The sequence below is a fragment of the Sus scrofa genome, chromosome 6, assembly GCF_000003025.6.
Source record: "Sus scrofa isolate TJ Tabasco breed Duroc chromosome 6, Sscrofa11.1, whole genome shotgun sequence".
Lineage (NCBI taxonomy): Eukaryota > Metazoa > Chordata > Mammalia > Artiodactyla > Suidae > Sus > Sus scrofa.
Window position 1 is genome coordinate 141505292 of NC_010448.4, and position 24168 is coordinate 141529459.

Consider the following 24168-nt stretch of genomic DNA (forward strand, 5'->3'; position numbering starts at 1 on the left):
CCACAGCGAATTCAAGAAAAGTCATGTCCATAGCAGTAGAAGGAGAAAAAAAAATAGGTTTGAGGCAAAAAGTCAGCTTCCGGATCCTATCAGGAGCAAGTATGAGTTAGAACCCGAAAAAATCTCTTGAAGCAATGGTATTTCTGGGAAATGGCAACTCCAGGACCTAATAAAGGAAGAAGCTCTTAAAGACATAGCCCAACAAGGTCCAAATAGTTCATATTTAAAATGTTATACTGGTTATAGATTAGCAAGAGTGAGGGAAAAAAAAATTTGTGAAGAGCTTGAAAGGTAATATGTCAAGGAGAAGGAGAATGAGGATGATCGTAGGTGGAGAAGTTAATATGTGCTGAACTTGGGAGTCCAGGCAACACCTGGTTGGTGATAGAAGATGGAAAAACCAGAAGACTCAAATACTGTCTACTTGATCATTTGGCCTTTGACATTAGATGTGATCGTCCTATAATGCTACTATATTTATGGAGGAGTAGTAATGTATAATATACTTTAATTTTACTATTTTCATGTATAAATGAGGAAGGAAGTATAGCTCACTGGAAACTTCCTTATTATTCCTAAAGCGGCACTAGGTGTGCTCTCTGGACCCTGTTATATATAGTACAGAGTGATACATGGCACAAATTAGACATCTCTTAGATTTCAACCAAAATTTACTGAACACTTGCTATGTGCTTGGCACTATACTGGGAACTTGGGTTGTCAGTGGTGGTCAAATGCAGACATAGTTCCTGCCTTCATTCACTTAGGGGCTACAGAATGACTGCTTGAAAGAATCCATGAAAGAATCTTATGTGGCTGGAATTATGTCCCTCCACCTCCCTTCAATTAGTGCTACTCTAGGCCAGGGATTCTCTTCCCCATATGTAGTGCTCAAGAGTATGAGCTTTTGTTTTTAACAGATCCAGGTTTAAATTTACCCAGTTCCACCACTTCCTGGTAAATGGCCTTGAAAAATCACTCTACCTCTCTGTGTCCTGGTTTCTGTGCATATAAAATGTCTGTTAAAGGAAAGTATTGTAGAGACTTCTAGCAGGAGAACCTAGATCTCATTCTCTTTTTCAGGCATATGGGAACTTTTTAGGCAAGATCATGTGACTTTTTCCAACCAGTGAGATTTTGAGCAATCATAGGTGACGCTTCCATGTCAAAGCAAAGAAGAACCAATGAATATAGCTTTTTCTCTCAAGTTGACCAAGGAGAAATTTTGTTCTTTCCATATGGTGCAGTAACATGAAAATTAACCTGATCTCTGGGGCATATGTAGCAAGGCAATCAACATTTGCTATTCTAATTCCTTGAGATTTTAAAATTGCAATACTGCAGTATTGCCTAATTTATTCTAGATTAGATAGAGCATTTGAAGTGCTTAGCCCATGCCTGGGATATAGTAAACAATAAACGCTAGCCTTCAATCCAGACACAGATGGTTTCTCTGAAAATATTTAGTTTATTTTCTTGGTGTCCAGGAGGTTGAAGTTTTGGACATTTCTCTTAGTATAAGAACTCTCTTATTCTCAGTACAGGGAAACGATCAACTTCTCTCCACACAGACTCATATGAAATGACTAGCTCCTTCTTTTATTTAAATCACTGTACGTTGACAATATTTGCTGTACCAAAGGGGCTCATGTTATTCAGCTCTACAAAGTCGCAAATAATATATATTTGAAAACAAGTGGTAGCTGATGTAAGCACCAGATGGCTCAAACATAAAATCAAGGGAGCTGCTTTTAGCTCTACCCCAGGGCTCTTAAAGCCGCCTTCTCAGTGCTCCTTTATATGTTGTAGTTTATTTCTGAAGTGACAATAAAATTGGGAACAGCAGAATGGAAAGGAGCACCACAGCCTCGGCATGTTTTAACAATCTGCTATGCATATGAGATGAAACTTTGCCATCACTAGAATCAACAACATCTTGACACATGATTCAAACGTCAAGAATATCCAAGAATGTAAGATGTCTTTGAAACAGTGACAAGAAGCTAAAGTCAAATCCATATTGGAGCCCAATGCCTGAAAGAATTTTGTCTTTTCTGAAGGTTGAGAAATGTGTAGGGCACATTTTTGACCTTGAGGGCCGAACCCCTATGAAATCCGTTACTACAGTCCCTCCCATTGGATGGTAGCATAGAGTGACCTCATTTAGTGCGAAGCTGTCTCAGAGAAGTGTTATACCCAAATCAGCAGGAATGCTGTTACTCAGAAAAGCACCAGCTAGGGAAGGGCTCAACGTGACAACAGGACCAGCCCTGTGTCAAGAGAGGTGATGGGACTGTCCTGGCTCTTTTTACTGCATAATAAATTACCCCAACATTTTTAGCTTAAAACAACAAATCATTTATAATCCCAGTGTCTGTGGCTTAGGATTCCAGGAGTGGTTTGACTGGGTGGTAATAGTATTGGGTTTCTGGGAGACAATAATGGGGGTGTAGTCCTCTGAGGTTTGATGAGCCTAAGAGATTTGCTTCCAAGAGTGGTTGTTGACAGAAGACCTCAGTCATTTCCATGCGGGCTTTTGCACAGAAGTGCTCTTGGCATTGCCTTTTCTCACACTGCCGAGCAGAGGGGTGGGCAGTGGGTAAAGCACTCAAGACAGAAGTTGTGTTAGTTTTTTCACTTTAGAGCAAAGTAACATACTATCACTTCTGCCACAGGCTATGGGTCAAACGCACCAGCTCTGGTACAGTGATGCGAATAAATACCAGAATGTCAGGATCATTGGATGCCACCTGAAGGCTGGCTACCACAGGGTCCGTGGCAGTAGCAGAAATGGCAAAGCAGTGCTCTTCACTGCTCTTCTCTTCAGCTGGGTCGGTTGTCTGAGCTGTGAATGCAACCCCCACTTTTGTTTGGTCCACACTGATGTGGAAAACCGTCCTATTTATTAATCACTCATGTTTGTTTTTAACATTTTTGTCCACCTCTAAGTATTTTTCACTTTATATGCTCTTTCTATGGTGGACCATTCTTTTTTTATTATTATTACTCAGTGAATTTTATTACATTTATAGTTGTACAGTGATCATCACAAACCAACTTTACAGCATTTCCATCCCAAACCCCCAGAGCATACCCCCACCCTCCAATCTGTCTCAATTGGAAACCATAAGTTTTTCAAGGTCTGTGACGATTCTTATTTTGATTCTTAAAGTTGCAGAACCCAGTTTTTAGAACACCTCTTCCCATGTAGGAAAGATACAAAAATAGACTGTGAGTGGCAGAAACAGTCTATCCTCTTTCCATTCCGGTGACTTTGCTAAATTGCAAAATACATGTGCTCTCAACTCCAATTAATTATCCCTGAATACTTCCCAGTCTATTGTCTATGTCTCTTGACAAATGAATAAATTACAAGGACAGGGAGTTCCCATCGTGGCTCAGTGGTTAACGAATCCGACTAGGAACCATGAGGTTGTGGGTTCGATCCCTGGCCGTGCTCAGTATGTTAAGGATTGAGCATTGCCGTGACCTGTGGTGTAGCTCACATACACAGCTTAGATCTGGTGTTGCTGTGGCTCTGGCGTAGGCTGGTGGCTGCAGCTCTGATTAGATCCCTAGCCTGGGAACCTCCATATGCCGCAGGTCCAACCCTAGAAAAGACAGTTGGAAAAAAATTAGATGGACTGTATCAGACAACAAGGGAAGGGATGGTTGCTTTGAATTGGCAGTGAAATGAAGATTCAAAGAAACTTATATGGGAGGAATAGGAGAGCTATTCATAAAGGATTTTCCACCTCTAACTTTAGCAATATGAAAACATCCAAATCATTAAAACATTCTGGAAGGAAAACAAGTTGGTAGAGAGAGTTATTGGCCACAATAGTCAGCAAATTTATTTTAAAAATAAAATGAAAGCAACTTTAACAGTAATTAGTATGTCAAATTAATTGGCCAGACTCTCATTTTTCAGTTCATTCTGATCCATCTAAATTTATGGCCCTGTTAGCTAGTAGCTTGAAAATGATTTACAGAAGCACCAACCAATGAGGCATTTCTTTATATAGAAAACTGACAATTGATGATGAAGATCTTAACTTATATTACATGTGTTCCTTAGGTCCTGAGAGCCACCCCCTGCCCTATAGCATCTAGAACTGCAATACCTCTAAGGCCTAATTGTTAAATGCCACAGACTCTAGAGAGTCCAGACATTCTGTATTTGAGTTCTGGCTTGGCCACTTACTTTCTGTGTCACCTTAAACAGGTTCCTCAATGTATCTATGCACAATTTCCTTCTCTTCAGTAATAAGGGTTATAATGGTATCTACTTCCCTGGGTGGTTGTAATGAGTAGAATGGTTAATGTATTTAAAGCATTTAGAACATTGCCCAGAATGTACTTGATGCATATACACTACTAAAATCACTATCTTTAAAAATATATTTGCCTTCTTTGTTATTTGGTAACAATTTATGTTTTACATTGTATGTTTTATCAATTATTTCAATTATTTTCCCCCAGTAGGAATGATGTCTTACTTATTTTTGTACACTCAATGCATAGAATAACAGTTGGCACATAGTAGGTACATGGTCAACTTTTGTCTAAATAGATGAATTAATTAACAAATGAAGTGATTTTTATCTTCTTTGTCAAACTGTTATTTTACCCTCTATTTAATGAATGAGCATTTTTGAAAATTATGTGTGCCATGGGCATTCCTTACTTGAATTAAAGAAAAGTGTGGTCAGTTCATCTTTACACTGACTACAACCAAAACCTAGTTAAATAACTTGGTAGAGACACCAGTGACAGAAGAACTGTTGTGTTAAATTTTTTTTTAACTAAATAAAAGATTACTTTTCCTTTTGGCAGTATGCCTCAAATACTTAGCAGACTCAGATTCCTCTTCACAGATGTAACCATTTGATCCATAAAATCATAATATCTCTGGGTTGGATTCTATCATGGATACCATATATTCAGATTGCTAATTTTACATGGAGGAATGAAGCAAATGGTGCCAAAATCACATAGTTAATTAGGACCTAAAATATAAAAATAGATACATGGGAAGAGTCATATAATACATAAGAGGGATTCCATCCTTGTCAACCCTAAAATTATGCCTCACTTCTCTGCACACAGCCTGAGTTTCTCCCAATAAGTCGGTTCTTCCTATAGAGGTAGCTGCCAGAGCTGCCAGGGACTGCCTGCTTCATGTCGCTCCTCAAATCTATTGGAAACGGAAATTTGGGGGAGATTTGTCACAGATGAATCATGTCTATGAAACTGCCACAGCCCACACACAGTTAAAAGACAAAGGAAAAAAGTTAAGGCGAAATATGGTGAGAGAGAAACAGGAGACAGATACAGAAAGGCAGAAGGAAGACACAGAAGGCAGTGGACTACCTACTAAATTGGGATTTAAAAGGGATCTAATGAAACGCTGAAATCAGCAAAGGGCATTGGCTTCCACAACAGTCTAATCATCTCCAAGCTGGGATAGTTGAGGAGAGTTTTTCTTTTCCATAAAATCTTTTTGGCAGTTGCCATGGAAGCCAGCAAAACTCAAAGAGAAATCTCTACAAAGTGAGGGACAGCTGTAGGCTGCCTCTTCCTGATAAGTACAAAGTATCCCTTGTTCCTTCTGTGGGCAGATCAAAGGCAAAGGAACAGATCCTGATCTGTGGTTTTGAGCTCAACCCAGATTCTCTAAACCCAGCAGTGGACCCCTACTAGGTTAGGCTTTATGGGGGCAGAGATATTGTCTCTTCTTGCGCACTTATGTCTCTGGCATCTGACATAGCACTTGACATATAATAATTAATAATCTTTGAGCATGAACTAATAAGTGGAGTGTTTCAGATGGAATCAGCAGCCAATCAGCTGCTAAATTAGGAGAGCAGACCTGGCTGGCAGGCAGAAAACCTGAATTTCCATCTCTGGATCTCGGTTCTGCCCTCAACCAGTGCTGTGACACCTGATTTTTTTTTTTTTTTTTTCCAAATCTCTCTCAGCTGTCCGCTCCACTTTTTGATTGAGGAAACAGTCCTAGAGAGCTTAGAGAAGCTGCCCCAGGCTGCCAAGTTCACTACAGAGCCAGGGTAGATTCCCCAGCTCTACCTTCTTTCCACTTTGCTGTTTTCTTATAAAGTAAATTGAATCTCAATGGGATTATAAATTTACCTGCTGAAACCAGCCACAGCTACTCAGACTGCTTCCTGCCTCAACAATCTTCCATTCTGGTCTTCTGCTAGATAGAAGAGATAAAAAATTGTAATGCTTAAAAAATAACACGTATGTAGTCTATTTACTTTATGTTAATAATAATTACTAACTTTTTTCAGTGTCTGTTATGTACCAGACACTATGCTAAAATCTTTACAGAAATTACTTAATTTTCATAATCATTTTACATAGTAAGTGATTATTTTTCCCCATTCTACAGCTGGGTAAATTAAAGCCTAAAGCAAATCATTAAATCTGCCCAGTGTTGGAGTTGCTGTCATAGCTCAGCGGTTATGAACCCAACTAGTATCCATAAGAATGCAGATTTGATCCCTGGCCTTGCTCAGTGGGTTAAGGATCTGGCATTGCCATGAGCTGTGGTGTAGGTTGCTGATGTGGCTCGGATTTGGTGTTGCTGGGGCTGAGGGGTAGGTCGGCAGCTGCAGCTCTGATTAGACCCAGAGCCTGGGAACTTTGATGTGCCGCCAGTGTAGCGCTAAAAAGACCAAAAAAGAAAATTTACCCGATGTTAATGCTATGAGATACTTTCCCCATTTTTCAAGGTGACAAAGTGAAGCTCAAGGGATTTATGACTTCTCCACAATTACTGAACTAGTCAAAGACACTACCTGAACTCAAGTTTCCTGACTCCCAGCATAGATTTTCTTTTCCTCTCATCCATTGCCTCTGGGCACCTTTGGTGCAAAACTCATGTTCATTTGGCAAAAATACCCTATTTAAGTGATTTAGATAAATGAATCAGCCTCTTTTCACCAACTAGGCAGAAAAGACAGCTTTTTCTAATGGAAAGGGAGATGGAAGGGCTCTGAAGGGGGAGCTGAGGGATGACTACACTGACTGTTCCCTGAAATAAAAAAAAACTTGAAGAATGAACAGTAAACAAAGAGTCACTTAGAACATATACTATTTCAGCAAGTGGTATGAACACTGAGTGAGCAGGAAGGGAAAGGAGAGCCTACATATTTGAGGAAATTTGAGAGATTACTGAATTTGGCCAGGCAACATATAGATAAGGTTGTTTCCTGACAGTTGCCTCTGTGAGAGCATCTTCTTCAAGCACAGCTGGAAAAGAAAGTCAAACAAAACCAACAATGCTAAAAACAACTGCTTTGACTTTATATAAGGCCAAAAACCTAGCAAAACTTTAATGGCTAAACCTTCTTTCAACTTAACCAACTGGTGCTCTACCCTGGATTCATTTCCCAAGAGTTTAATTTTGTGTGCCTGAGAATAACTTGCTTCACTGAAATATGTAACTGGGGGTAAATGTCAGTCATAACTGATATCCTCTTCAAACTTTTTAACTTCAATTGTTTCTGAGTCTGTTAAATGTCTGCTAGAAGACCAGACCAACCAAAACCTAGATGTGCTGAACTTGAAATCAGTGTGCGCTTTAAAACCAAACCTAACTGAAATCATATGTCTATCTTTTATGTATGCACAGTAGATTGTGCAATTAGACCCATTTATGTCCAACTCATTATGCCCTCCTCCACCATTATCTATCTCTTCTTTCTTTGTGATAATTTAACATTTTGTAATTAAATGGCAGGAGAATAAAATACTAAAAAATTATCATGTGGTCAGGGTAGAATGTATCTCTGTCAGACTTTACTATTTCAATTTGCATAATAGTAACTGCTTCAATTCTGCCTAATTAAAAAGAAAATCCATTTTTGAGAAAAGCTTTTATATGCAAACAAAGCTGGAACTTCCATTTGGACTCAGCAATTGAACTTCTCTCACCTCAGGAACGAGCTTCAGACTGTAACCTTAAGATGTTTGGTTGAGTCTATGAGTCACTACTGTCCATGAGTCCTCCTATTCTAGCAGATTTTGTGAGATTATCACATGTACATGACATGTATGTGTGTACAAATGTCCATATCAGAACATTCACACATGAGCAGATGCACACCCCCATATATATATGCAATTATACACGTTCTTTCAATCATTTTGTAAATATTTTTTATCTACTATGTGCTAGGTTGTGTTCTAGGCATTGAGGATACAATAGCAAGACTGGCAAAATTCCTGCTTCTGTGATGCTTATAGTCCAGTGAGAAAGACAGGAAATAAATAAAATGTTTATGATGTCATACATGTTTATATCAGAGAACATGTATATATATAGTGTGTGTATATGTGTGCATGCATGTATGTGTAGGCGTGTGCACATATATGTTCCTGTGTGTATAAACATGCATGTATTTATATGTCTATATGCATGCGTGTTTATACACACATGAACATACAATGGTTCAGCTTAATAATTTTGCGAGTTTATCATAGTGCAAAAGTGATACATATTTAGTAGGAACTGTACTTTGCATTTTAAATTTTGATCTTTTCCTGGGCTAGCCATCAGTATTATGTGCTATCTTATGATGTTGAACAGAAGCAAGCTGAAGCTCCCTGTCAGTCATGTGATCGTGTAGGTAAACAACTGATACACTTATATACCAATTCCACACCCATGTGACCATTCTGTTTTTCACTTTCAGTACAGTATTTGATAAATTACGTAAGATATTCAACACTTTATTATAAAATAGGCTTTGTGTTAGATGAGTTGCCCAACTTCAGGGTAAAGCAAATGTTCTGAGCACATTCAAGGTAGGCAAGACTAAGCTTCGATGTTTTTAGTAGGTTAAATGTACTTGATGCATTTTTTATTCATGATATTTTTTACTGGATGAATTTATTGGGACAAAATCCCATTGTAAGTTGGAGATAATCTATACACATTTGCACTTTTCCAAGTCAATTTAAGACAAAATGGAAAATTTTCTGAAGTTACATGTGCTCCAGAATTGGTAGGGTCAGATTTTGACATCAAGTAGTATTGTTATAGGGTCCTTATGTTCATTTGCTTGCTCTCCTTGCCTCATGGAGTTATCAGGACCAAATTTTATGACAGCTGTGAAATTATGATTCCACCTGCCCTGCTACATTACTAAAGAGACTTGGCTTCCCCCCTTGATTTTTAATTTTTAGGCTAATGTTGCTGAATAGAGCCCTATGGATGTTTCTCTCTTCTTATCACCAGATTGGGAGTAAAAGGACTGGGCCTCTAATTCCATCTCCGTGATATACTTGCTCTTTGATTTGGGTGCATCACCGTATCTGTCTGGGTCTCATTTTCCTCATCTGTTAGATGAACAGATGGGATCACAATAGCCTCTAAGATTTCTTCAGGCTGTAACATCCTTTGCTTCTAACTTGTATCATTTACTTGGTACTGTGCTACTCAGGGAGCACAGCATGTCATGCCCTCTCAACATCTCGTATTCTCTAGAGCATTGCCCAGTGCAGACGGTACTATAGCTGAAATTGTTGTTAGCAGGCTTGCACCAGAAATGTGACATCCCCTTCTGTTGTCTGTCACCAGCCTGGACAAAGCACATAATTGAAATATGAAACTAAAGCTTAGTGTATCAGATCTCAGAGATCTTTTTCCTAACGAGGTAGCATAGTTGCATGATAGATTCCTCTGTTACATGCTCCTAAAGTACCCTGTATTTATTTTTCATCATTTTTGCCACAGTGTAAATTATGTAATTATTTTGTTGTTTTATTTATTGCCAGTCTTGCTTACACTATATTTTCCAGAGAAGGGAATTTGTCTTTTTCACCACCATATCAACACATCTAGCATAATGTCTCAGCAAAATAGAACATACTCCTAAGCTGTGTTGAAAAAGGAAATAAAACTTAATAATAACCTGATTTGTCAGTGTGGCAATAGCAGGCATAGCTTCTCTCAAAAAGCTTCTGTGGTTACCTCTCAAAGCTTTGCCCTTGGCCTTTGGTATTTTTCCTGAGCTGAGCCAATAGCGTAGCTGCTCCTCGGCAGGCCTGGTTTTCTGCAAGCATTGGTATCCCAGGAAACTGTATCATTGCCACATGGCTTCAAACAGAGCATTGAGATGATTCGGTGACTTGTATTCTCCCAGCCTATTCTGTTTCTGCTGTTCCATATTGAACCTGTCCTCACTCACCTGGCTCACAAGAGCTGGATGCAAGTGCAACTCACTTTACTGACTCTGACACATAGCCCAGAGCATCCTTCTTGGTCAAAGAACTTGCCATTGTAGGTTATTTCACACACAGGTGACCTCATTTAATATATCATCAATGGAGCCGTACTTGGAGGACATTTGTCACCATCCTCAAACTATCTTTTTATTACTAGTTTTCAGGCTTTTTCTTCATCACTCAGTCTTCACAAATATATTGCCCAAATAGGGCTTAAGGGTAGCTAGAGATTAATATCTTTCTTCCATGATGTCAGAAGTGTTCAATCCTAACCAGACAGGAAGGGAGCAAAAATTGTGATTTTCCTACTATATGTCAGTCAGTATGTTAGGTGACTTGGTTATTCATCTTGAAAAAAACCATCTTACCTATGATGGTTAACTTGTAAAAGATCTCATAGCTAGTATGTGGCAGAGATTCGAATACATTTCTCTATGACTCCAACCATATGAAAGGCATGGCTCACATGGCTAAGTCTTAGTGTTGATTTGAATTCATCAAACCACCTTTTTTTTTTTTTTCCTTATGGTTCCATCTGCAGGATATGGAAGTTCCCCACCACCACCCCAGGGACTGAATCCAAGCCACAGCTGCAACCTACACTGCAACTGCAGCAATACTAGATCCTTTAACCCCTTGTGCTGGGCCAGGTATCAAACCTGAGTGTCTCCACAGGGACCCAGGCTCCTGCAATTGGGCCCATTAACTCACTGCAGGAACTCCCAAACCACCTTTTAGATTTGACATGTCAAATTGATGAATAATGTGCTGATACAGTGAAATGGGTATCACAAAGCACTGAATCATTGGCCAACTCCTGGGGGATCTCTGCACCAACACAAATCCAAAGGCTATCAGTAAAAGCCATTCCTCTGTCCAGTAGGTATGGGGAAGAATTGGAAAGAAAACACAGGTTGCAATTTAATCCCTGGGAGTAATTAGAATTTCATAGGTTTAAGACAATAAATAGTCCAAGTATTAATTACCAGGTGTCTAGGCCCTGCATTTCCTTGCACAACATCAATACGATGGACTTTTTCTAAATACATCAGTGGTAAATATTCTTCTTGTGGATCCTTGTTGTATCTTTAACTACATCCCTTTTACTTTGATTTTTATTCTAATTTGTATTAGAGAGGAAACCAAGTGTGTTTGCTGAAAGCCGGGACATTTATTCTTCTCTAATATTGGGAGGCATGTTTCAGAAATAACATCACGCTCTCATCAGATTCCTTCCAAAGATTATCAATATCATGATGAAAGTCATATTGTCTTCAGCATCAGAGTGCCATATGAATTACTCAATAAAATCCAAAGTTCTTCAATGGCCTTTTGAGTAATGTTACAATTACCAAAAGTTAGTAGTTTATTAGAAAAAAATATGGAGTAAACACGTCAATCATAGTACTTCAAAGCATCCAAACAGCAACACAAGTGGCTCAGCACATTAAGGATCCAGCATTGTCACTGCTGTGGCTGGGTTGCTGCTGTGGCATGAGTTTGATCCGTGGCTCTGGAACCATGTATGAAATGGGTATGGGAAAAAAAATAGTAATCCAAACATGGACCAAAATTTTTCCAAAATTGTCCTCTCAAAAATCTCATCCAGTGGAGAAATATATTGGAAAGTGTGAATGTCTAGAAAGTTACGTATTAATAGTTTTAAGAATATGAATGTACCTTTTGCCATTAATGCGCTTTTGTTAACTATAGAAAATGTTTTCCTCACTCAGAACAGGTTTTAGGTTGATGGAGAGGATATTTTTATATTCAAAGAAGTAGTTTTGACCAAGATTAAATATAACATTTATATTGCCTCAGGATACTTACCAGGATGATTAACAGGAATTTTTTTGGAGTTCCCGTCGTGGCGCAGTGGTTAACGAATCCGACTAGGAACCATGAGGTTGCAGGTTCGGTCCCTGCCCTTGCTCAGTGGGTTAATGATCCGGCGTTGCCATGAGCTGTGGTGTAGGTTGCAGACGCGGCTCGGATCCTGCGTTGCTGTGGCTCTGGTGTAGGCTAGTGGCTATAGTTCTGATTGGACCCCTAGCCTGGGAACTCCATATGCCGCAAGAGCAGCCCAAGAAAATGGCAAAAAGACAAAAACAAAAAACAAAAAAACAGGCATTTTTTTGTTTGTTTTTAGTTTTGACATAGGGCTTTGTTTTCACATGGACTCTGGAGGTATACACACATACAGAGATACTTAATGCAACCCTCTAATTCTCACACCTCTGAATCCTCTGCATGGAGCATATTCCTTACACTGGGCACAAAGTCTTCTGCAAAAAAAAAAAAAAAAAAAAAAAAAAAAAAAAAAAAACCTTAATAATCTTGTGCATTTGTAAAGTTATAGTGAATTTTTGGTGGTTGAATGCAACTGGTGTTAACATGTAGGCTTTCCCTTATAAACATTTGGAAATATTTCTATAACCTTTCTCATTAATAAAAAGGGTTTTCTTGAGGGGAAAATATTTACTTTTAAGGTTTAATCATACCATAGTCAATTAAAACAGCAAAGTATTGATAGTGTATGCTAATGGTTTTAAAGGTCATTTATCATAATTTCAGGTAAAAAATAAGTTAGTTTTTATACAACCATAATTATTTATTTTCCAGGCATTCACCATGGGAAGTGGTTTGTATGTATTATCTCATTTACCTTCACTACAACATTGAATGATAGACATTATCATTCTCTCTGTTTTCTTAAACATGCAAACTTAGAGAATGGAAGTAGCTTCTTAGTATCAGACTCAAGATTTGGTCCTAGATAGGTTTCCTCCAGAAACTCTATTATTAACCACTGTGCTAAACTAACTTTTATGTAAGAGCCATGTAATGGAAACAAAAATAACCCAGGGAAGTATGTGAATTGACTATTATAACTTTTTAATTATACATCAAAAAAGCAAAGTCCAGAGCTTGAGTTAGAATCACACACCTATGGTTGGCAGATGGGATGGAAAATAAATCTTCTGACTCCCAAAACCGTGTTTTCTGCATTAGACAGTAATACCACATGGTCACTAATATCAGCTCTAGTCCCATGAATGTTCACAGATCACTTGTCTCCTTTCTGGAGGCAAAAGTGTAATGACTAAATTGATCTCTGAACAAAGTCTCTGGTATTCCAGTGCCTTAAGAGGCCTGACATACGCTTTATGGGCCTTCTCATAAAAGTAAAAAGGAAAGGTCACCTTCTCTGCCTTCGGGATCCAACTAGCTCACAGTCTGTCTTTTGTGGTTTCCATCAGCGCTAACTTTTGTCCAGGGCAATATCCTCTTCACTCTGCTGTGAAAATGACATTACTTCCACTCCACAACGATTGGGAGTCAGAGCTTTCACGTGAAACCATGGCAACCAAAAGATTAATTTCTGCCTTGTCTCAACACACAACCATGTTATCTCTCAACGGTCTAAGAGATAACTCACACATATCATGGCTGTGTAATAACAAAAAGATAAAATAACAACCGAGAAGCCAAATATAGCCTTCCAAAATACATAGAAATGAAAGGGTTTGATACTTGACAATTCTAACAACATACTGTGTGTGCAGAGTTTTGAAACAACAATTAATGAGTTCCGTAGAAAGGGTCATTACAAATGGCTCCTTCTATCACACTGTTCTGTGTCCTTAATACCTTGTTTTAATATAATAGCATTTTCCCCTGCCATGGTCAAAACCACATTTACTAATGAAGTAAAACGTTGTTTTACACGACACTTCATTTTTCCACATAACTGTTGAAAATGTCTGTCTCGGTGAACTTGTCTTCACCTCTGTTTTATGTACAATTAAAATCATCCCTTTGCTGAGACCACTCTCTACAGAAATGCAGGTGCCCACAGTGGTATATTCTGCCGTTAACCATGGAGCACTCACTCTGATGAGACACATGAGAAAGTCGCACTGAGAACCCTTACAGTTGTTCATTGGGAGAGCCCACTTTGCACCTCCTGAAGAATATTTCGCAGCTTACAAATTGATTACTAAGATGACGGAACAACAGCTCAAATCTGATCCTTATAAAAACAACCAAAGTTCTTGAAAGCTAAGCAATCTCTGGTCAAACTACTGTGTTAACAGAGTGGGAGTTTACAAGTTCAAGATTCTTATTTGATTGTGTAATCCAGTTAGGATAACATCCTCTGAGCTATTTGGAGAACTGTCCTTCTATGGCTTCGAGGCTTATACAGAAGCAAACAACTATATTTGGTGTGGGCTTGAAAAATGAGGACGAGATTGGAAAATCATGTGTTATAAATCCTTTTCTCTATGCAGAGTCCTCTATTATAGAAGCATCCAGAAATTAACATTCAATTTGCCTCTCTTCCATTTTTGGTGACAGAAGCTATTTGTTAGGTACCTCAAATAGAGAGACTTTATTGTTGAGAAAGCTAGTTTTAGTGGTAGGATCCCTTGAATAGGAATATCTCATTTAAGTAATTAGAGATATAATGAAAGTGAGAAGGGTGTTTTTTCTGGAAGGAGAAAAAAGGAAATGCTAAGATATCCTAGCATAGCATCTCTCTCATCACTGTTCCTTATTGGTCGTGTGACTAAGAGTGAGATAGTTAGCTTCTCTGTGCTCCATTATCTCATCTGAAAAGAGGAAATCAATAATAGTGGGGAATGAGTTCATATAGGTAATTGTGTCTGCCACATAAGAGTTCAATAAATGTCATCAAGTGTAATTAATATAATAATTATTATTCTATTGTTCTAAGAGCTGTTCAAAAGTAGTTTATAAGAAATTGAATTGAGGAGCTCCTGTTGTGGCTCAGTGGGTTAAGGACTCAATATTGTCTCCGTGAGGATGAGGGGTCAATCCTTGGCCTTGCTTAGTAGATTTAAGGGTCTAGTGTTGCCATAGGCTGTGGCGTAAGTAGGAGATGTGGTTTGGGTCCTGCGTTGCTGTGGCTGTGGTCTAAGACCCAGCTGCAGCTCCGATTCAACCCCTGGCCTGGGAACTTCCATTGGTTACAGGTGCAGCTGTAAAAAGAAAAAAAATTTGAATTGGTATCTACAGAGTATAAATAAATCTGTAGCAGATTTAGATCTAGTCAGCTTCAACTATTACCCAGCCTATATATCCTAAGTAATAAAAAATATCATTCTAATTTGTTTGGAGTTTTAAAGGGGAAATTTTAAAATTTAAGTACCTCTGCTTGTGTTAATAATATATGCCTTTTTAAAAATTAAAGTGCATTTGTCTTTCACAAAAATTGTAAGATCTTGAACTATAAATTTCTACTCTTAGCCTAAATCAGAACTGTTAAAAATATGTAGGATTCTATAGTTGCCTCCAAGAGTCACAGTGGCTCCTGAGTAATTACCCCAAAGCATAATATATTAACCCTTTAATTGGAAAAAATTGATGCCCACATTCTTGGTGGAATTTTATTATTTATCGTTTCAACTATTCATGATGTTCTCCCATCTTTCCTTCTATTTGGCAAAGTTAAACTCTCCCCAAATATCAACACTCTATTTAATTTTCTCTTCATTGATTCAGATACTAACTTTTCCATTCACTTCTATAAGTAGTAACAAAGGCTACCACTACTATTCACTTTCACTTGGTTGTTTACATGAAGTATCTTTAATCCTACCAATAACCCTACAAAATAGGTTATTGCCCTTATGTTACATATATATATGGTTCTCTAACTTGTGGCAGCTTTAATTTGGAAGAGATTACATTAAATTGGCTGGGCTACCAGCTTTACTTTAGGCTTCTAGACCTAAAAGGACAATCAAGGATTCCACTTATATTAAGGTACTTGGAGCAGTCAAAGTCCTAGAGATACAAAGTAGAATGGGGTGGCCAGGACCTGAGGGAAGGGGAGAAAGGAAGCGGAATTGTTGTTTCAATGGGATGTAGAGTTTCCATTTTGCAAGATAAAAAAAGTTCTGGAGATCTGTTGCACAACAATGCAAATATACTTAACACTACTGAACTGTGCACTTAAAAATGGTTAAGATGGCAAATTTATGTTAAATGTGGTTTACTGTATAGAATATATATTGAATGAATGAGGACACTGGGGGGTTGGAGGTTCATTAACTTGCTCACCATCATGCAGCTGAATAACGGCAGGTCTGAGATCTGATTCCAGTTCTATCTAGGTCCTTTGTAACTCATCAAACTGTATCATGTCAAGGATTCTAGCTAACTCCATTCCTCATCCACAACTCTCAGCAACAGCTTTGCCCGGCCCTGGTCCTTTGACCTCACTCACCCTGGTTTTTCTGCTTCATGACCTATGTTCAACCTCTTGCTTTTTATAATCTGAATCTCCAATTCAACCACTTCTCTAGTCCCAAATCTTGTTTTATATAAAATTACCTCACTAGGGATTCTACTATATCGTGGCCTATGGGGAACGGGGGGGGGGGGGCTTACTTTGACTGTGAATCTAAAATTATGGAGTGGATCCTGTGTGTAACATAATTTTTCATGCACTAAATTCCTGTATTCTTTTAAAAGCCCTTTCTATGAGACAATGTGGCTATACATAAGCAATTTAGCTCTACATAAGGAAGCACAATGAAGAGCTTGGTTCAGTGGGATAGCTATTTGTTTCTACCATCCTTGCATTGAGATGAAGTTGTAGTTGTATGCCACACCATCTTTCTCAATGAACTCTCAAATCAGCATTAGAAATTCGAAACAATGGAAGCCAAACAGTTGAAGAAATTGAAGTTAAAAATGTCCAAATTACTGAACGTAGAAAACTCTGTTCACTGTCCTATTGAATTTAGTGTTCCTGTGAATAAATATTCTGATTAAGCTTTTACCTTTCAAGCTGTTTTGTGCTTTCATTTCTCTTTTGATTATAAAATCCTTTCATTTTCATACACAAGTCTTAGTCTATATTAATGAGATTTATTATATAGCATTAAACCAAGTTTAATATAAATTTTCATTATTTTTGAAAGAGCTTTTTTTTCTAATTTAAAAGCAAAATAGCATAAAAATACTTGAAAGTTTATACCAGCCTAAGAAAAGAACAGTTTCTAAATGAGATCAGCATTTCGCTACGATTTTATATTCCGAACTTTAATTTTCCATAATTACTAGAATTTGACACAAGGATTGAATGCTTTAATATTTTAAAGCCCTACATTATACAATCCATACTATTCATGATAGCAGGTATTTTTAACTATTTAATTAGCCACTGTAATCCCAGCACCTAGAATATTGCCTAACACATAAAAGGAACCGAAATATTAATTGCCATCCTTGAAGAAGAAAAATATAAAAACTTCCACTTTTTTTTTTTTTTTGGCCATGTCTGTAGCATGCGGAAGTTCCCAGGCCAGGGACTGAACCTATGCCACAGATGTAACCAGAGCCACAGCAGCAACACCACCAAATCCTTAACCCACTGTGCCACAGAAACTCCTCACATTTTTAAGTAAACTAGTGAAGAGCTGCCTTAGTAAGTTTCCACTTCTCAGCAATGCCAAACCACACTGCCAGGTGGATGGCTAGACTTTTGAATTTTTAATTGTAGATTGTTATCTGACTAATTATTTGGCCACTTGGGAACGTCTCTCTTCAGAGAATCAATCCTGCCGACTAGGAAACATATTGACTTCAGTCCCCCATAATTGACACCCAAAAAATGCTTTTTGGAAACTCCATTTTATAACTCTCGCTAGAATTTTATTATTCAAACCAGCAGCTGAACTAGACTAATATATAGGAGGTGTGAATTCCCTACTGAATGGAAATAGTAATTGCCTGGCATTATCAGTTGAAGAATTAGTGAAGGACAGCAAGGGTCCCAAAGAGGTGGAGAAATAGAAAGAAAGAAGGAAGGAAGGAAGGAAGGAAGGAAGGAAGGAAGGAAGGAAGGAAAGAAAGAAAGAAAGGAAGGAAGGAAGAAAGAAAGAAAGAAAGAAAGAGAGAGAGAAAGAAAGAAAACAAGAAAACAAGAAAGAAAACAAGAAAGAGAAAGGAAGAAAGAAAAGAAGAAAGTTTTGTTTTGTTTTGGGGTTTTTTTGGCTTTGCAACATTTCCTGTAGGTTATACTCAGAGACAAGATTTTGCATGAGGGTATGTGCCTTTACCTTTTATAGCCACCCTCATGGTGTTTGTCTTTTATAATCCGGGTTAGTTTTTTAGTGTCATATGGTTTGCTAATTAACTAGGTTGAGGAGAAGTAGGTTATTTATGTGAAATTAATACTGAAATAATTCTTGCAGGCCGTTACCATTATTAGAGTTCCTGAAAAATGTCATTATCCTAATATTTTCATTCTCCCTTGTTAAAAATTTTTTATATCCTTTAGGATTGCCAGTGATGGTGTTTAATGTTTACATTCCCATTATTTTTATGATCTCCATCCTTTAACACTTGAAAAAGAAACAATCCTATGAAAAAGTAAGTTAAAATGGAAATCTTAAATAAAAATACACAAGATTTAAACATATGCCATCAATATTATGCCATAGAGTTTATTACTGTGTGTTAGATACCTGCTGGAAAATTATATTTATACACCAGGGATAAAGTTACCCTTTAATTATGCCTGCCTGAACCATAGCCAGCAGTGTCATGTAGACATGCAAATATATTTTAGGTCCTTCAAAACATGTGCATGTTGTTTGTATATATGTATGTGGTATGTGTGTATGTGTTTATTTCTACACAGAGACATAAAGGCAGACATAATTGGTCCTTTTAGTGGCCGCATTCTATACATATGCTTGTAATATATAAGATTTACTTCAAAAAGTTAGTTGAGAACATTTGAATTTTATCCATGATTTTAATTTTTAGTACATATTATGGAGCAGCCCTTGACTGAATGGCTTTGTAGGAGCTGATATCAGCTTTCTCAGAAGAAGACTTTCTTCATGCAAGTATTGGTATTTCTCTAGAAGGAAGCCTTGAAATCTGTTGCTTGAGAACTCTAAGTCCAGGCTCTTCACTCTTAGCACAGCATAACTTGATGCTATAGCCTACAATGTGGAAATGATTCCAAAATGTTGGCTTAATATCAAAGACAGTGATGAGGTGCTGTGTACCCCTCAGAGACTGCAGTTTGTCCAATGGTTTCCACGGTCAGGGAAGCCACCAAATAAAAGCCCACCTGTGTATATGTTGCATGACTGTTGATTGTCTCATGCGTGTTTGTCTTTTATGTATGATTAATACACAAAATGTTTTTCTTTTCTTTCCTTTTCCCTTTTTGTAGAAATTATTGAGCCTCCTACCTCTAGTCCTGTCACAAGTCCAGGTCAGTATCCACATACATTCACAAAGTATGTCTGGGTACTTTCTCCATTAAACAAGACCTCTGCATTGTCGTAGAAATAACCAATTTGAACACGGGCCGCATGCTAGCGGCACGGCTCTAATGTCTGTTACTTGTCCTCGTCTGTGTGTGATTTGTCCTCCCTCTGGATTTTGTGTTCTGACCCTGATTTGAAGCTAACTTCTTTTACTTCATCCTTTAGGGTTTATGCAGTAAATCTGTGTCACATTGTGGAATAGTTGCAAGGTGATTAGCGTCTGTGATATCTTGGCAAACAGAGCTATAGAGTGTTTACAAGGTTTTCTGAGTAGCTATTAAAAATCTATTTACTTTGGTTTGGTATTTCATTATTATAAAATCATTATGAAACAGGACAGCATTTAGTGCTTCTGAAGGGAATAATAGCTAGGGGAAAACCTATACATTCACTCTTGGAATATTATCTGGAAGATTTGGTCTCTTGAAACTGTCAAGTCCAAGGACTTATTTCAGTTGTCTTTCATTTTCAGATAGTTCCTAATTCAACTACAAATACTCTGGAAAGATAGGCCATTGCTATAAGTGTGTTTGTAAGCGTTTTTTTCAACTGAAAACATTTCTGGGTGACATGAAATCAAGATAAAAGCTATTGATATTAGAAGCAAACTTTATCTTGTTATATAGGAATTTAGCAGTTCATTTTGAATGTTGGCTGCTGGCTATTTAAAGAAGAAAGTAGAATTGCTAAAGTTATTTAGCTTTGAAAAGTTCATAGGGATTTGTTATAACTGCTGAGTTAAAGGATTTGTTGATGCTGCCGATCCATAAAGAGGTATGTTGGTTAAATAGTTGTTTCTCCTCTCATTCCAGAAATGGCTCTAAATTTTAGTCTAAAAGAGGATTTGCTGATCTGAGAAACTGAGTGTTTTAGAAATTTTAAAAAAATTCTATCTCAAATTGTAATCAATCAAAAATGCTTAAAATTACTTTAGATGATTATGAATTATCCCCACCCCCCAAATGAAACAATTTTGAGCAAGTTTATGATTATGTATTTAAAGAATCTCATAACACTTTCTGGTCAAATTATAAAATACTTTTTATCACCTCTCAGACGGAAACATATTTGAGTTGTCTATTTTATGGTTGATACATACAAGGTTTAAGTCATATGATTAATAACAGTTTTCCATTTTACAGACAGAGTTAATAGCCTCCCAGGTATGAGGGGCATGATAATATAAATAGAACCATCAGTCATTTGAATCTGATTTTTCTCTTATTTAAAAAAATAGCTCACTAAGTCTGATTGCTGTGAATACCGGAGTTATATAATCTCAGGTTTATATGAGAACTCAGAGTTATTAATCTTGTTAGTAAACTTTTTGATCTCTTTTTCTCCATCAGTTTTAAAGAGGATATTAAATTATTTCCATAATGCTATGTCATCTAGATAACTGAAGTGAAGATCAGATAAGTACTTTCCTTCCTAGGCCATTGCCCGAATTATTGAAATAATATCCTCATAAATTAAAAGAATAGATTATTTTTCTTATCTATTCAAGTAAATCAGACAAGAATGCAAAATATTTTAAGAAGTAATGTGTGATGGCATTCAGTAACATAGTATTTGCTAACTTTGTGTTTTGGGGAGAAAGTTTTATTAAAGATAAGGATTAAAAAGCTCTTTTTTTCAGTAGGCCATCTGTATCAAAATTCACTGAAAAGTCCCTTTCAGTGGCAGGAACTCTTACCAAAAAATTCACATACCATAAACAAGCAAAGAAATTACTCTCACCTCTACAAAGATTCATATTTCTTCAAACAATGCATAGCATAAGGGTTAACAACAAGACTTTGGAACCACCTGGCAAGGTTTGAGTCAGCTCTGCTACCTTTTTGATGCGTAAATGTTATCAAGTTACTTAACCTCTCTGCCTCAGATTCTTCATTTGTAAAATGAGATGGGAATGGGGTAATAATAATACCTACCACATAGGGTTATTATAAAAATTGAGTAAATCAAAATTGGTAAAGCATAGATAAGAGTGCTTGATACATAGTAAGTATAAAGAAAGCATAGGTTAAATTTTGAGGAAAAAATATTCATATATGTGTATAGCATGTATGTATATAAAATATACATATGTATAACATATATACATATAGATATATTGAAATATATAGTCTCTCAAACACTGAGACCTTATACTTACTGCCACTGCCTATAGAATACCTGTAGCAACAGCCTTTCAATGGTCAAACAGCCATTGACCTGAAATTAGTCAATTCATTGTTAGGATCAATGAACTCATGCAAAGTTTGAAACTATGAACTCATGAAAAAAAGTTAAAAATTGAATTCCTCAGCACTGCAGTCTTTGAAGAAGATAATGCAAGCTTTTAAAAAGATTATTTTAGAAATATTAATAAATTTGTATTGAATTTAAGGGTAGAAGAACAAACACAGCTTTCAAGAAATTCATCCTACATTAATTGTGAATTTGTTAAAGGCCTCCAGAGAACAGTTTGGTTGGTTAGGGATTTGAAGAGCTAGTGGTTACAGCAGAATTTAAAGAGTGGTATAAATGATAAACAAAAGCTTTTAAAAGTATGTGCACTCTAGTGGGCAAGATACAAAAAAAGAAGTATTTGGCAATGTATAACTCTAAGCAAAAGATAATTAAAGGTAGATGGGGAGATCATTTACCCTATGAATAACACCAAAATGTTAAAAGTACCAGTCATTTAAAACAAAACTTTAAAAACACATTATGCAAATAAAAATAGCAAATAAAAATTCTCACAAAAGTATTCAGGGGATAAGAAATACAAGATTTTAAAACTAATCCATTTATTGCTTCTACATAAGTGGAAAAAAAGAATGTAAAATAACTCCAGACAGATTTCATATTTTGTAATATTACTGACAGAGAGTTAAAGCAAAGATAAAGTAGATATAGTTATGAAAATATTGGACACATTGAAAATATATTGAAGAAAGTGGATTTATATCATTTATATCTTCAAGTTCTAAAGAAATGAAGGTCTTGAAGTCATAACTTATATTTTTATATATTCTTGACAAGTCAGAATCTGTTTCAATTGAGGGGAATGGAAATTGAATTATTAACATCATTATTCAAGAAAAGGCCATGAAATATAGTAAGTAATAAGAACAAAAGAAAACTCTTCTTTGATCAGTCTCAGGGTCTCAAAGTTTGAAAGGTAAAAAGACATTATTTTCATGATGAATGAAACATACAGCGAATTTGATTCGCTATACTAAACCCTAATTGCCATACTAAACCCTATTCTAGGCTATTCTAGGTAATGTTCACCAAGTGTAAAAATGCCTACCATTAGGCCAGTAACAATAGCATCCTATTGAAGCAACTTAACCACTTTCATTCCGTTTTTAAAATTACATTTTGTGACCACTTTTGAAGTATATTTTAATATTGATATCTGACTTTTATTTGTTAAAGGATGGAAAACAGATTAAAGCTGAAGTCTGTCTACCTTGAATAAGACAAACTAAGGTACCAAACTAAGGTACCAAAAACTATCAATTGGTTTGCAAGTGCAAATCAGAATATTACACAAGTGATCTCTGCTATAACCTTGAACCCAACAAGTCAAGGCTGAAATTTCTAGAAAAGAATCAAATTCGCAATAATGTTCAACTTCCTAGATTTTAACCATCTATGTAGCACCAAAGTGATTATTCAAAAAGTGAAAAATTCAACCAAACCAGCATTCACTTGGCTTCATATAGACAGACACACACATATAACAAACATTAATTCTGCCAACTTTTTTTAGTCTATAGGCAGAATTTGGGGTTTGGTAATGCTTAACAATATGTCCCACCTAATATTTATCCTACTTTTTCCCTTAAAATAATCTTTATATGTCATCAATTAAAAATTATTTTGTAAATTAATTTTTAAGTTCATGCCATTGTTATTCATGGTAAAATGGCTTTATTTATAAATATTTAGACAAATAGAAATGTGCTTTAAAAATAAGATTTTTCCATATCTAGAAACAAGCAAAAAAAGTCAATTCAGGGAGTTCCATGGTGGCATAGTGCTTAAGGATCCAACATTGTCACTGCTGTGGTGCAAGTGCAGTCCCTGGTCTGGGAACTTTTGCATGTTGGGTGTGACAAAAAGAAAAAAAAAAGGTCAATGCAGACCCTTCAGTTGCACTTGGAAAACGTCACTATTTTAAAATGGCTATTGTTAGCCAAGACATGGAAACAACCCAAATGTCCATCGACAGATGATTGGATTAGGAAGATGTGGTATATATAGACAATGGAATACTACTCAGCCATAAAAAAGAACAAAATAATGCCATTTGCAGAAACATGGATGGAACTAGAGACTCTCATCCTGAGTGAAGTAAGTCAGAAAGAGAAAGACAAATACCATATGATATCACTTATATCTGGAATCTAATATATGGCACAAATGAACCTTTCCACAGAAAAGAAAATCATGCACTTGGAGAATAGACCTGTGATTGCCAAGGGGGAGGTGGAAGGAGTGGTGTGGATTGGGAGCTTGGGTTTAATAGATGCAAACTATTGCCTTTGGAATGGATTAGCAATGAGATCCTGCTGTGTAGCACTGGGAACTCTGTCTA

At 36.8% G+C, this 24168-nt stretch overlaps 1 protein-coding gene across 2 annotated transcripts in view; it reads left to right on the forward strand.

Moving 5' to 3' along the window:
- NEGR1 (neuronal growth regulator 1) overlaps nucleotides 1-24168 on the forward strand; it is an 872018-nt gene that overhangs the window by 724895 nt on the left and 122955 nt on the right. The window contains exon 7 of one of the 2 annotated variants that reach the window (XM_021097757.1): nucleotides 19478-23881. The exons of the other annotated variant lie outside the window; for it this stretch is intronic. Coding sequence (XP_020953416.1) covers nucleotides 19478-19593 — 116 coding nt within the window. The 3' untranslated portion in view covers nucleotides 19594-23881. Of the gene's footprint in view, nucleotides 1-19477; nucleotides 23882-24168 lie in introns of those variants that run through there. 2 annotated transcript variants of the gene reach the window in all.